The sequence below is a fragment of the Rhinatrema bivittatum genome, chromosome 6, assembly GCF_901001135.1.
Source record: "Rhinatrema bivittatum chromosome 6, aRhiBiv1.1, whole genome shotgun sequence".
Taxonomy (NCBI): Eukaryota; Metazoa; Chordata; class Amphibia; order Gymnophiona; family Rhinatrematidae; genus Rhinatrema; species Rhinatrema bivittatum.
The window spans coordinates 186,231,103-186,244,959 of NC_042620.1; the positions used below are offsets into that span (position 1 = coordinate 186,231,103).

Here is a 13,857-nt window from a genome sequence, read left to right on the forward strand (position 1 = left end):
ACTTGGAGTCAGTTGTAGCCTTTTTAGCTGATGAATTATATGACCAGGCAAGGCTGGCCTCACGGGCTATTGGGGACGCAGCCAGAAAACTTCTATGGTTACATAATTCAATAGCAAATTTGGCTTCAAAATTATTTCTATAAGCCGCACTTTAAGGGGAGCCTGCTTTCTGGTGAGGAGCTGGAAAAGCTAATTAAGGATCAGGGGGAATCAAAGCCCCAGAGGCTTCCCAAGGACAAGTAGCGTGGGAGGTCATGGAAAGTTAGATCCAGTGCTTCTGGGACTGTTTGGTACAAGGCGATGAAGTGTTCACCTTCAGGTACATATAAGGGCATTATTTGGGTTGGATAAATTCCTGGAAGAAAAGTCCTTAAAACAATTATTAACCAGGTAGACTTGTGGAAAGCCATCACTTATCCCTGGGAGCTGGCAACAGGAAATAGATCTTCTCATTGGGATCTGCCAGATACTTGCTAGCGATCTAGACTGACCACTCTCAGTGATAGGATGTTAGCCTCAGTGGGACCTAGGTCTGATATTCTTACGGTAATTATTTACCGTCCAGTGTTTTACCCTGAAGGGGTTATCCATTCACAGACCTTGTGAAAGGATCTTATCTGTCTGCATTCCTTAGCACATTATTCTTTTCTAAGTTCATGACATTGCTGCCACATCCTCCATTTTGCATAGTACAAGTATAGTTACCTGCAATGTTTAATAACCCCATGGACATTTCCTGGCTCTTAAACATTATTGGGCACCACCAGAAGGAGTTAATATTTTTCCAGCCCTGTTATTAACCCATTATGTCCCTGTGTTGACAGAAGAAAAAGACCAATCAGCCCATGCAGACTGAGTAGTTATTCTGTTCACACTGCTAAAGATATATCCAAGCTGCCTGGAAGATCTGTTCTCATCCAGGATAGTCTTTTTTTTTTCTTCCTTTTTGGTACTCTTCCATCTTAGGTAGATGAGTATTCAAGATCCTCTCTCCTTCATGCAGCCCACCTTTCTCATGTTTAACCAGAATGTTGTGCAAAAATCCAAGTCACCAGCAATACTTGTGTGGCTGTTGCCCAAACATCTGGCCACCTAGGGGTCCCTGCGTAGCCTGCCAGACAGATCCGAGTATAAATGCCTGTGCTTCTGCTAGGTCTTCTAGTTATATACAGTGTTGCAGCGTGCTGGGCAGACACAGCTGATAGCTAGGTCTGCCTGAAAATAGAATCAAACTATGGGAGTACCTGCATTTTTGCTAGGACTTCTAGTTAATACAGTGATCCAATCAGATTGTGGGAAAGGGGAATACAAAATGTGCTTTCAAGCTAGCAAATACCTGGAATGTTTTTGGGCATGAAACGGGAATGCAAGTGCTTCAGGTTCACTCTGTGGCTGTGGTATAACCAAGGATGCACAGAGCCAGTGTCCTACAGGCTCTTTTCCTGACAGGACCTGCTACTCAAAACACAAAAAAGCCGTACTAGCACCTTGAAGCAGCACAACTGTACATTCCACGACAAGCATGGTTTTTATTACTAATGTTAAGTTACACTCCAGAAAGCAGTGCAGTAAAGGTGAGATACAAATAATAGCAAAGACAGTAGCTGCAGTAAGGTAGTACAAATACTTTTCTTATGATTATTAGGAGGACGCTGAAGGTTTGGGATTCTCTCTCTCTGTCTGTCCCTCTACCGTTTCCCTCTCTTGCCTCTGTTAGTTATATTCTTTTCATTTGTACACCTGAAACCATGTTTTGAGAGAGACACACACATTTCCAGAACTTTACTGGCTTTCTCTTGCAATTCTAACTCCCTCGCCATGGAGCCTGCACATCTGATGTTTACACCTCTTGTTCTCACAGTTGTCTTGCAGTCGCGTGATATGAGGTTGGTGTGAGAATGCTGAGTCCAATGAGGCCTACCTTCTGAGTATATATAACCAAACTTGTCAGACTTAGGCCAAGCAATCCCATTACATCAAATTATAGAGTAGGAGAAGACATATAAAATAACTTGTGAAGGTATACAAGATTTAAGTATCATTTCTGATTAAAAATGTTAGCATAATGGTAGGTGATAGCTTGTAGGTTTGGATAGAGTTGCATATCCTAGCTAGATGAAGGATATTTCTGTTGTATCATAGAGTTTTTTCATTCTGTAACCAAGTCTGAATATAAATGGAAGCTATTCCAAATTCAATATCACAAGTGAAATTATATAGGCAGCAAAACCAATAGACTAATCCAGAACTGTTATTATTTGTGATAGTTGTGGGTGGATCCTTGGGCCGGTGGCAGATGACCACGCCCACGGGGGAAGATCCCGAGAGGGACCCCCGGTCAGGCTTGCTAACTCCTCACGGAGAACACATCACTGGTGTTGTAGGCAGCGGTGACTTCCTGGCAGAAGTTATATTCAGTAGCAGGTCCGGGAATGTGGGCCCTCAAGGAATGAGTACCGGTTCCAGACTGCTACCTGAAAAGCAAAAGAGAGAGCGAGGCCCCCGAGGAGCGGGTACCCCTGGTAAAGTCCGAGGAGGCAGAGTAGCAAGGTAAGCGGAGAGCGAATCCCGTCCGCAGTGATACCTGGAGGCAGCTAGATAGTAAACCCTTTGCTAACTCGATTAGCAAAACAAGAGACCTTAAATATCTGGCGATGATGACGTCAACTCAGGGGGACGCCTCTGAGGTTCGCGCCACAGCTGGTACTTGAGTCGGGGCCGCGCTGTGCACGCGCGCCCTTAGCCCTCAGGAGAACATGGCAGAAAAGCAGCGTCGAGCCAGTCCGGGGATGCCGGAGAAAGTCGGCAAGATGACGCCGCGGCAGCCAAACTTCCATCAAGCAAAGAGAGAGTCGCCAAAGAGGTAAAGTGGGCGGAGTGGAGACGTCGGGTAGCGACGGTCGCAACAGGAACTGAAAACTGTAGTAGTTAATCCTGGTGGAGAATAGTTTTTGTGGAAAAAAAACAGTATAATATGGAAAGGTCAGAGAAAATCTAACATAAATGTCATTAAAATATTATGATTGGAATCCTGTGAATTTATTAATTTGTTAAAAGAATGTATATTCCGCTATACTATTAGTTATTTTAAGAGGATTACATATAAAACATAGGACATCAATCATAAAAACACAAAACAATCATGGCATAAATCAAAACAAATATAAAAATACAGTTAACATTATCTGTCTCCTAACACTGTGTCAAACAGTTTAAGGCTGTTTTAAAAACACTTATGACCTGAACTTTCTAAAATTCAAGGTGAGGAATAATATACAGTCAAAAAATCACATCAAAACACTGACTAGCTCAACACAGGGAGCAGCTGTCTTGCCAACTGATGACCGTTCATTTAATGAAGTATCTTATGAACTTGTATAGTCATACATTGTAGGTCCTGCAACAGTTATATCTTATGCAAGTAACCTTATGCAAGTAGGAAAACCTATTTGAATGGATAAGTGTTACCTTTTTCCCTAAAGGCCTTCTTATTGCATTCCTCTTTAATGGTTAGTGGGAGCATGTTCCATACCTTTGGGCTGATCACAGAAAAGGCTTGATTGCACATATTCTGGAGGCAGCTGAACTTAAAAAGAAGGGATGCTAATTTACCTGTACACTACAAAAAGCAGGCAGGAACATACTGCTGCATTCATTTCTTCAAATTAGTAGGGCTAGTGTCCCTTAGTGATGGAGATATGTGGTCATTGCGACCACAACCTGTAATTAGCCTGGCTGCTGAGCTTTGAAGCAATTACAGCACCTGCAGTTGGCTCTTCAGTAGCTTTACATAAAATATGTCGCAATAATCTAATGTCCCTAGGACTAAAGCTTGTACAATAGTGTGAAAGTCTGTTGCAGAAAGAATTTATTTAAGCTGTCGCACGAGGTGTAATTTGTATAATCCAGACTTCAGGACTGCTTTAATTTGTGGTTTAGAAATTACAGCAGAATCAACTATGAACCTCAGATTATGCACTTTGAAAGAAAATGGGAAATCATAATTATCTTGCCTTTAGAAAAAAATGTAAGACTTGACTTTTCTAATGCATTTAAAAATTGATGAATTGTAACCTTTCTGCTTTATTATGTCCCTATATCTTTGTACAGCTCTGTTAGAGTTTGCTTTGTATGATATGTTTTTATCTAGTTTACTCTGGTTTTTAGGTTAATCTTGGAGAGTTTATTTATTGATGTATTTATATTATGTTTTATTAGATATTTTTGGTATTTTATTATATGCTGCCTAAAGTGGGTAGTAAATAGGCAATTTATAAATTTAGCAAGTAATAAAATAAAGAGCAAACAAATGGGGAGGGACGGTGCCATGCCCCTGGATGTCAGGCTGTGGGAGGGTGCTGACCAGCCTGGGTGTACCACAATAATAACCAATGCTTGCTGCTCAAGGTATGTGCAGGTACCTCGGAAATCTTAACCTCTTCCCTCCAATCCCCTCCAGACTGGCCGGGAGGGGCGAGGCTGGATTAGGGAGCAAAATAGTACTTCCTTTGTTTGTTCTACCAAGTCCACTAGAAACTTGCCCCTTCTCCCTGCAGGTAGCAAGAGAGGAGGGGGAGAAACAGGAAGAGAGGGGCTGGATTAGGAATGGATTAGGAAGCTTCAGCCCTCCTGTTCCCTGCATGTTGCCTGGGAGGGGGAGGAACTGTAGAAGAAGGCAGAGGGCTGTTCTCTGTTGAGTTACTTGCACTAGCCCGGTTGTACCTGTGCTTAGCCCAGGGGGAGAGGGCTAGGATCAGGGAAGGGAGAGCATGCTGGGATCAGGCTTGGGGATAGAGGGAAGAGTGCTAGGGTTGTCCATGGAAGGGGAAATAGAGAGAATGCATATGTTCATTTCAAAGAGGGAGACAGCTTGCGTCTGTGAGTGTGCGTGCGTACGTGCATGTGCGTGTGAGAGAGAAAAACTGTGGATCTATGGATGCCTAGGTGACATTGCTTCCCCTCCCCCATGCAGCTCGCAATACTTCCTGTGTGAGCTGCTGCTTCGCTGCTTCGCCCTCCTTTGCCATTGTACGACCCAGCACCCCACACCTTCCCTAGGTCTCTCTCATGCTGCAGCCCACCAACCATATCCCTGAAGTAGCTGGCCAAAAGGAGGACCTCATTCCCCTGAATGGCCCTACCATCAATGTGGGTCTTGCCACGGCTGCCCAGTAAATACGCTGGGTGGTTGCATGGCCTCCATTCATCAATACGTGCCTTCTGCATGAGGGGTTGAGCAGTGTGATATAATGAGGCCACCGTATCATGAAAAGGCTCCGGGAAAAAAATGTCTCCCCCTCTCCCCCAGAGGTCAGACCTGAAACACTTCTAATGTTCCCTTTTGTGTTTGTATTATTGTGATTTTCTGTGACTAAGTATTGATATGAGATGGATAGGAGGGGACGCACATGGAAGTATTGGCCCCGGTCGCTGGAGAGCCACAGTGCACCACTAAAATGAGGATGGGAACAGCTACAGACTTAAAGGCAGAAGTCTATGAGCTCCCTTCAAAGGAGCCAGGTAGGGAAAGTAAAGCAGAAATGTCCATCCCAACAGTATTGACCTTTAGGTTAGGAACACGAGGAGCAGGAAGGAATGTATTTAATTTCACAGTGGTCTATCTCAGTTCTGAAACAGGAGTATATCGATTTCCACAGTCAGCGTAACTGGATGCTAGCACAGATTCATACTTTAAAAGAGAGGAGAGTAGCTGCACCAGCAAGGTACTAATCAGCGTGAATAAGAGGAGTCTTGCCAGCAGAGCTTCAGCATGAGTGTTAGGTAAGCGTTGGGAACCCTTGTGGCAGTGTTGTGGTTGGTGCAACCTGTGGGGCAAGTCCCGTAGGCCCTCACTGACAGCTGGCAGAGGGTGACTGATCTAGAGCTTCACCTGTACCAACCCCCTTTCCCTGCAGGTTGAGCCTTTAGGTTCTGGAGCCGGCAGGACTTAGGTGATGGTTTCTTGCGGGTATGGCATAGGCGAAGGTCCAGGGCCAGGTGAGGGTCAGAGGCAGGCAGCAGTCAGATTAGTCAGAGGCCAGGCAAGGAGTCACAACCAATCATCAGTCCGAAGGAAGACGAGGAGGAGACAGGGAGAGGATTAACACGGAAAGACTGGCAGGCAGACTAGAAGTGTAGATACAGTGAGGCGAGGCAGGCTGGAGAGATGAGGCAAAGCTGGATGAGGCTAGAGAGACTGGGCAAGGCTGGAGACAGGAATTGGGAATGCTGGCAACTCGCACTACGGAAGTAGCCGGACCTGTTGCTGAGGCGAGTTACTGGAGTTGGGGCTGGGGCTGGGGGCTTCCTGCGAGCTGCCAACGTAACATGTTAATGGAACCAAAGGATTTCCAGGTACTGGAGTGTTAAGAGATACAAGTGATAGAATTGTGACTCGGGTAAAAAATGTATATATAAATTTTACCTCCCCTGGATGCTGTGTCCGGATGTCCTGGGGCTGCTGGACTGCTGCAGGCTATCCCTGGGCCATATTGGGGCATGGAAGCACAAAGAATTGACCCAATTTTTTTTTTTTTAAACTAAGGGGTTTCTGGGGCCTGGGAGCCCTGGGGAACATGGCCAAGTTTTTTTTTAGTTTAGCCCGAGAGGAGGAGAGATGCTGGGGTCTGAAGGCGGTTTCCTGCCATATATAGAGAATGTGGGCAGTGTTTGCCACATTTAAAAATGAAAGTGGCAGAGAGCCACATTGAAGGGAGACAGGCTGTGCGTTGGGGACTCTGAGCGAGTGGTTATTGGGCTACTGTTGCTGCTCCGGGATTCCTTCAACGATGCCGCTGGTGCTGGGAGGCTGCAAGAGTGCCAAGGGAGCCTGGGGGAGCTACTGGCGGCCGTGATGAACAGAGCCACTTACAAGGGAGCTGGAGTGGGTGACTGTTGGTCTCTCTGCTTGAATGGGGAAGTCTGGAGCTCTGTATTCACCCACATGTGAGGACCACCATCCTGCTTGTCCTAGGAGAAGCGCAGTTGCTTACCTGTAACAGGTGTTCTCCTAGGACAGCAGGATGTTAAACCTCAGGAATCCCGCCTGCCTCTCCACGATGTTGGGTTCACCACTGGTTTCTTTTTCTTGTTTTTCGCTCGTATTTTTGCTATGTTACGAGACTGAAGGGGGACCTCGTGTGGACGTGCAGATAGTAGCAGGCTGGGCATGCTCAGTCTGCTGGCCAAAGTTTCTAGAAACTTTGACAAAAGTTTTCCGTGCCAGGCTCCATCGGATGATGTCACCCACATGTGAGGACTAACATCCTGCTGACCTAGGAGAACACATGTTACAGATAAGCAACTGCATTTTATTCCAGATGTAAATCAATTTAAACTATAATTTTTCTTCTGCATAATTTTTTGGGGAAATGTTCAAGAAACAAAATTATGTAATATCTATTTATATAGGTGCCTGTAGCAGTTTTGATCAGTATAATTACAAGTGCAACTGATTATGGTTGAAGCATAACAGGGAGTAGGGTTAGTATTTTTTATTCAAATTTCCTCTTCCACAAACATCTCAAAATGTACTTGAGCAATTCTAATTAAAGGGTGGATTTAGACAGTAATGTCAGCCTCCCTCCTGTAAAGCAATTGGTGCTATTTTGAGAAGTTTCTGTTGAATTTGTTTTACTTGACTGTTAGTGATTAAATAGCAAAGTTAATAGCCTCATGCTAGCATACAAGATAACCATAGTGTTTCACATACCAGTTTTGAAAGTTTTGTGCCAATGTAAACCTAATACAGCCTAGAAGGATTTTTGCAAGCATACAAACCTAACATTTAGTGCAATAAAGTAAAGGGAAAACCAAAAATCAACTGGGGTGTATGGCATTGCATCATGAAGTAAATTTAGGAAGATTCAGGGACATTGCTAAGTATTGTGCCCATACCCTGTCAATTTTACAGTGACCTGAATTCTAAAAGAGCGCCATTACCAAAAATTAAATAAATAAAAAAATAAATATATAGATTTGCAGCCCTCAATTCTCTGCACCTTTTAGTGGATGGGTCTAGCACATCCTGATTATAGGCTAGTTAGTGCCAGCACTGTCCCAGTTTTTACTGTTACCATTGCTGCGGTCATTTGATCATGCTCAGTGACCACATCACTCAAATGCATTCTCACTACAACATCTTTGGTGTTATGTATTTATTTAACAGTATTTGAATTTCCACCATTCTGATTCCTATTATAGCTGAATACAATTCATAAATTAAGCTACAGTAAATATAAAACAAACCCAAAAAACCTAAAGATATAAAATCTTCTTATATTTAAGTTGTCTACCTTACATCCCACTAATGAAAAAGCAACCCATTCTTAGCCCTCTGAAAAACAATAAAAATTCTTTCTTATTCTTAACAAAGCATATCCTGATCTTCATCTGGACTCCACCTAGCAGTGTAAATACCAGCTCATCCAATAATCAGACCAAGGTGAATAACCACCACTTCCCTTGTTTATGAAACTTTAAATAGTTTTGGTCTTGTGTAACCCACTCCTCTTCTTCCTGCTCTTCCATGTCCTAAATCCTTCAAGTTTCTAGTGCCGCTTCTGAGTACATTAGATAGGTCTTATGTTCCTTATCATATTCTGTGTTTTTGTGTAAACTTGTCCGGAAGCAAGAGCTCCTGGATAGTTTTATATTTTACTGAATGTAAAGAAATGAAAACTAGCGCTTGGGTGGCCAACTCCAGTCCTCAAGAGCCACAAACAGGTCTGAATTTCAGGATATGCAGAATGAACTGGCATTATATGTAAATACATCTCATGCATATTCATTATGAATATCTTGAATACCAGACCAGGTTTGGCTCTTGAAGACCGAAGTTGGCTACCCCTGCACCAGAGTTGATCTGGAAAATGTAAGAGCAACATTTTGTTATAAAAAAAAACAAACCACAACTTTATAATTACCCTTCCACACAATCTTCAGTTTTGCTGCACATAGAATGAGAGATGATACTGCAACTGTTTCCTTTTGATGTTACTGCCTGATTTTATCCCATTCAGCGTTACTGTCTGCAAAGATCATCATGTTTTTAACAAATGCAAGCCTCACTGAAAAGAGGATCAATCCTTCGCTTAAAGCTGAGGATTTTGGTTAGCACCGTGTAGGTATAATTTCAGGAATACGTTGGTCCTGCGGTGGACTGTTGAGCCTATTGGACTACAGGTTCTTGCCAAATATAGTATGCAGGTGCATCTCAATATGTTTAGTCATTATGCCCAATGCAGAGCCATCGGGAAGACCTCTGATAGGCAGTCTGAAGCTGCACTAACAATTTTCAGCATTGGCCAAGTTTATTGCAAGCCCTTAATCAGCCTCAGCTAATTTTTCTCTTTCCTAAACATCCTGAAGGAATTGGATATTTTTGTTGGTCATTATTTCTCAAATTGCCACATCTTTTACATCTTAGCAAACACAAGACTTGAAATTTATTGTGTTTCACAACAGTATACATTTCCGGTTAAATCTCCTTTAGAGTGTCATTAATTACAAGCTGATTGTGCATCCCCTATTGGGCCTATACCATAAGCAACTCATTTGAGCAGTTATGAGAATTATGATTTTATTTTGTAATGGGAACAGCTGTCCCTGACCCGGAGGAAATCATCTTTACCTTAGGATCTGTAATCTCGTTGTCACTGGAACCTTGTAGGTAGCATTGGTTCGGTGTTTTCTAGTTGTACCACGCCATCTAGTAGCATGTTGTTGTTTGGGATATAATATATAAATTGATTCTTTTTGTGTTCTTTCTTTCTCTTGTAGAAAGACCCAGACTACTTGAAATTGTGGTTGGATGGCTTTGTTTCTAGCTATGAACAATTTTTGGATGTGGACTTTGAGAAGATGCCCACCAGGTAGGTATATACTGTGTGTTGCTAGATTGTAATGGGAGGGAGTAAAAGATTAGGGCAGAGAGAATAAAACAAATTTGATTATTAGACATTAGCCTTGTTAGAGATTATAAACAGAGCCTATCAACATTAGACTGCAACCTATACTAGTTAGTACTTACGTTACTAAAATTAGAATAATTATGAACTCCTATACATTCTGATGATACATTTTAGCTTCACTACGAGCCTGATTCTTTAAGCTTTTTTCCCCATAGAAACAAAACGGGAGAAAAGCCATAGTAAATTGGTCCTTACATTTGTTGAATTCTAATTATAATGTTGTTGATGTACCCATGATTTGTCATGTTTGCCATCAGACTTTCTAAAGCAAACTTTCTTGGACATAATTTGTTATAAAACTGCATGCATTCGGAGTGTTCTTGCAAATTTTATTTTACACAACGTTTGTTCTGCTGACATATGTTGGAAGGAGGGACAATTAATAAAATAATGCTCCTTGAATCTGGAACCCAGTCTGCATATCAGTATCTAATAAGTAAACATTTATTAATCAAAATTAAATACCTTCAATATATTTTTATTTATTTTAAGTAGTTATGACTCTCACCATCCATATTTTTGATATTTTAGCCAGTGTCTACCTGTTTTTACCTGTAGACAATTTTTACTGTGCTAGTCAAATCACGTGTCAGGGATCTTATTTTATTATGATCTTGAAAAGCACTGGATTGTGGTTCCTCTCTCACCCTCCGCCCCCCAATTCCTAGAGCCTTGCACCATCATACACTCCCCACCCTGACTCCCGCCAGCAGGAGGAGAGCAGGTCTTCATATCTGCATTGAAATCTTCAACTGGCCAACTTCACTCTAGCAGTTGCAACTGTATGATGGTGGTGTGGGTTCATTCAGGGTCTGCTAGATTTTTGTATCTGTCCTATGGTCTGTATTCCTGAACTGGCTAAGAAAAATGACAAGACTCACTATGTCTTTTTGTGAAATAATGAAAAGGTATATTTTTTGTATAATATATGGTACGAAAGAAAAATAACACTTATGAGAACACTCATGAAAATACAGCAAATTATAATATATATACAAAAGGTGTTTATGAGAACACCTGAGACAAAATGACAAAACACAATGTATACAATTTATCAGCATAATATGCAAAATAATTTCCCCAACTAATAGGGTATAATTTATACAAAACCTAGCAGAAACTGTCACCTTTACCTGAAGAGTGTTTCCTTACCCCCAGGCGGGTGAATCAGTAAAGTGAGTTCTCTTTTGGAGACAGAGTCAGCATGGAGACTCCCCCAACCTCGGTTCTCAGCAGGGAATCTGCCTGGGGTATGATGGGCTGGGGTTTTATCCCTCTTGGGACTACACATGCTCAGGAGGAATTTCTTTGTTCACTTCTTCTGAAAAATTGCCAAGCTATGAAATTTTACTGCGTACGTACCTTTCTGATTGCCATCTTGTCTGCTCTGGGTAGTTGCCAGAAGTGACCTGGACTAGGCCAGAGAAAGGGAAGAGAGTTTGTGGGTGAAAGGAGGGGGAGCTGTGTGTCCAGGCCACTTCTAGCAAAGAGAGAGGGGGGCTACCCACAGCCCTGAGGTTTGTGTGTTATCTTTTGCTATGCAGTGCTCCCCACTAGCTATGTGATGGCCTGGTGCACAGCAGTGGAGTCTAAACTGCACTTTCTGTAACAACAAGATGGACAAAGGTGGGGGCCGGAGGAAACTCACAGCACAAAGCAAGATCTGCCTCACAGTGACACAAAACTATATGCAATCCAAGATTATACACTAATACAGGTGTCCAGAAGCCCTGTGAGACCTGATGCTACTGTTTAATCCTCTAGGCTGAAACTGGCTGTCAGCATAGGGAAGCAGAGAAGAGTCCACTTTTGGTGTGTTGGGGAAGGGGGAGAAGCATGATGGTGCCCTTTCCCAGCAAAATCAGCAGCAGAGACCTGTGACAAAATCAGGACCCCCGTATATACTGCAAAATAAATTCTACTCATTCTGTCATTCATTTGTAGTCTTACTCTTTTTGTTGTTTTATTATTTGTTTAGGGTGGATAATATGCCTCCGGAGCTATCACTTCTTCCTGATAACATTCTGCAGGTCCTGAGGCTCCAGCTGCTACAGTGTGTGCAAAAAACAGCAGATGGGCTGGAGGAGGAACAGCAGGCTCTGTCACTTCTGCTTGTCAAATTCTTCATTATCCTCTGCAGGTGCCGTCCATGTTTGCAGCCCTCAACAGTTTATTTTGTGTTTTGTACTCTCCTTCCCTTTCTTTTTCTTAGTTGTTCATTGACAGTTTAGAAAAGGAAATAAATAATTTTATTTCTATTACTTCCCCAAAACGAATGAATGTGAATGATTTATTCAGTTATTTATATTAAACTACATTAATATAGTTGTCAACTTGTTTTTCAAATGAACGCCTCATTTTGTTTATTGCTCTTTTTTTTTACTAAACTTTGTTAAATACATATTTATCTATATACCAGCAGTAAATTCAGGTTTATTTATTTGTTTACATTTAATATACCGCCTGTAAAAACAGATATCCAAGCGGTTCACAGTATACATAATTAAAATGGAAAAACAAAGTACATCAGTGCCCTACATGCATGCCCCATGTACTTTTCTTATAGATTAACCATAATATTCACCCAGATTCTAAGCCAAAACCCTCAGTCCAGCTCATGAAAATCTCAGGTCCCTTAATACCAAATATCAGCTCTTACTCAGCCCCATTCCAAATCTGGCCAATTATTCAGCCCTATTATGGGGTTGAAGAAAATGGGTAGAAACATGAAGAATGAAGCCTCAACACACAAAATTTTCAAGTTTTAAACTGCTATTTATTTTTAAACGTAAGGCTCTACACTATGTATGGATGCCATTGTAAAACACTATTGTAACAAAATGACTAAGATGCTGAATTTAAGCATGGAATAAATAGATTTGTCAAAATATAGTAGTTTTGTCAAAAATATTGTACAAACTTGAAAACAGACAAAAAAAACCCCCAAAGTGGCTTTCAGAATCTTGGCTATCAGGGCTAAAATAGTGCATGAACACGTGGTAAGCTAAAAGCATTCTAGAGGCACTCAAGACCTAGTGCACTGTTGGACTATTGCACCAGGAAATATCCTGGTGGGTTAGTGCCGTAGTACAAACTGCAGCTGAGGCCATGGAAATCAGAGCATCAAGCAGTGAGTTGTAGTAAACGGCTGGTCCCCCAATTGCTCTCTCTCCCCCCTTTGTGCTTCATTTTGAAAAGATAGCGTGTTGCTAGAGAAAGAAGGAACAATTGTATTTATTTATTTAAAATATTTCTTATCCACACCCTTAACTATTTGGGGTAGAATGATATGGTCTTCAGTGTCCCTACACTGTCTGCCTGCTGGCACATTTCTGCTTGTAGCCAGCTGTATTTTTTTTTTTTATATGCTATACTGGATCAAACCAAGGATCCATCAAGCCCAGTATCCTCTGTCCAACAGTGGCCAACCAAATCACAAGTACCTGGCAAGCATCCAAACATTAAATGAATAGATCCCAAGCTACTAATCCTTATTGATTAATAGCAGTTTATGGACTTCTGCTCTAGGAACTTAGCCAAATCTTTTTAAAACCCAGTTACGCTAACTGCCATAACCACATCCTCTGGCAACAAATTCCAGAGCTTAATTATGCATTGAGTGAAATAATTTTCTCTGACTTGTTTTGTATGAGCTACTTGCTAACTTCATGGGGTGTCCCCTAGTCTTTGTTTATCCGAAAGAGAAATTAACCGATTCACATTTACCTGTTCAAGTCCTTTCATGATCTCGATCATAAACCCCCTCAGCCGTCTTTTCTCCAAGCTGAACAGCTCTAACCTCTTCAGCCTTTCCTCATAGGGCAGCCATTCCATCCCCTTTATCATTTTGGTCACCCTTCTCTGTACACAATATTCAAGGTGCGAT

At 41.9% G+C, this 13,857-nt stretch overlaps 1 protein-coding gene across 2 annotated transcripts in view; it reads left to right on the top strand.

Annotated features, from left to right (window-relative positions):
- Positions 1 to 13,857, top strand: part of NBEAL1 (neurobeachin like 1) — a 324,484-nt gene that overhangs the window by 69,189 nt on the left and 241,438 nt on the right. For both annotated transcript variants that reach the window (XM_029606300.1, XM_029606301.1), the window contains exons 3-4: positions 9,781 to 9,872; positions 11,950 to 12,111. In XM_029606300.1, the coding sequence (XP_029462160.1) occupies positions 9,781 to 9,872; positions 11,950 to 12,111 (254 nt within the window). The remainder of the gene's footprint in view (positions 1 to 9,780; positions 9,873 to 11,949; positions 12,112 to 13,857) is intronic.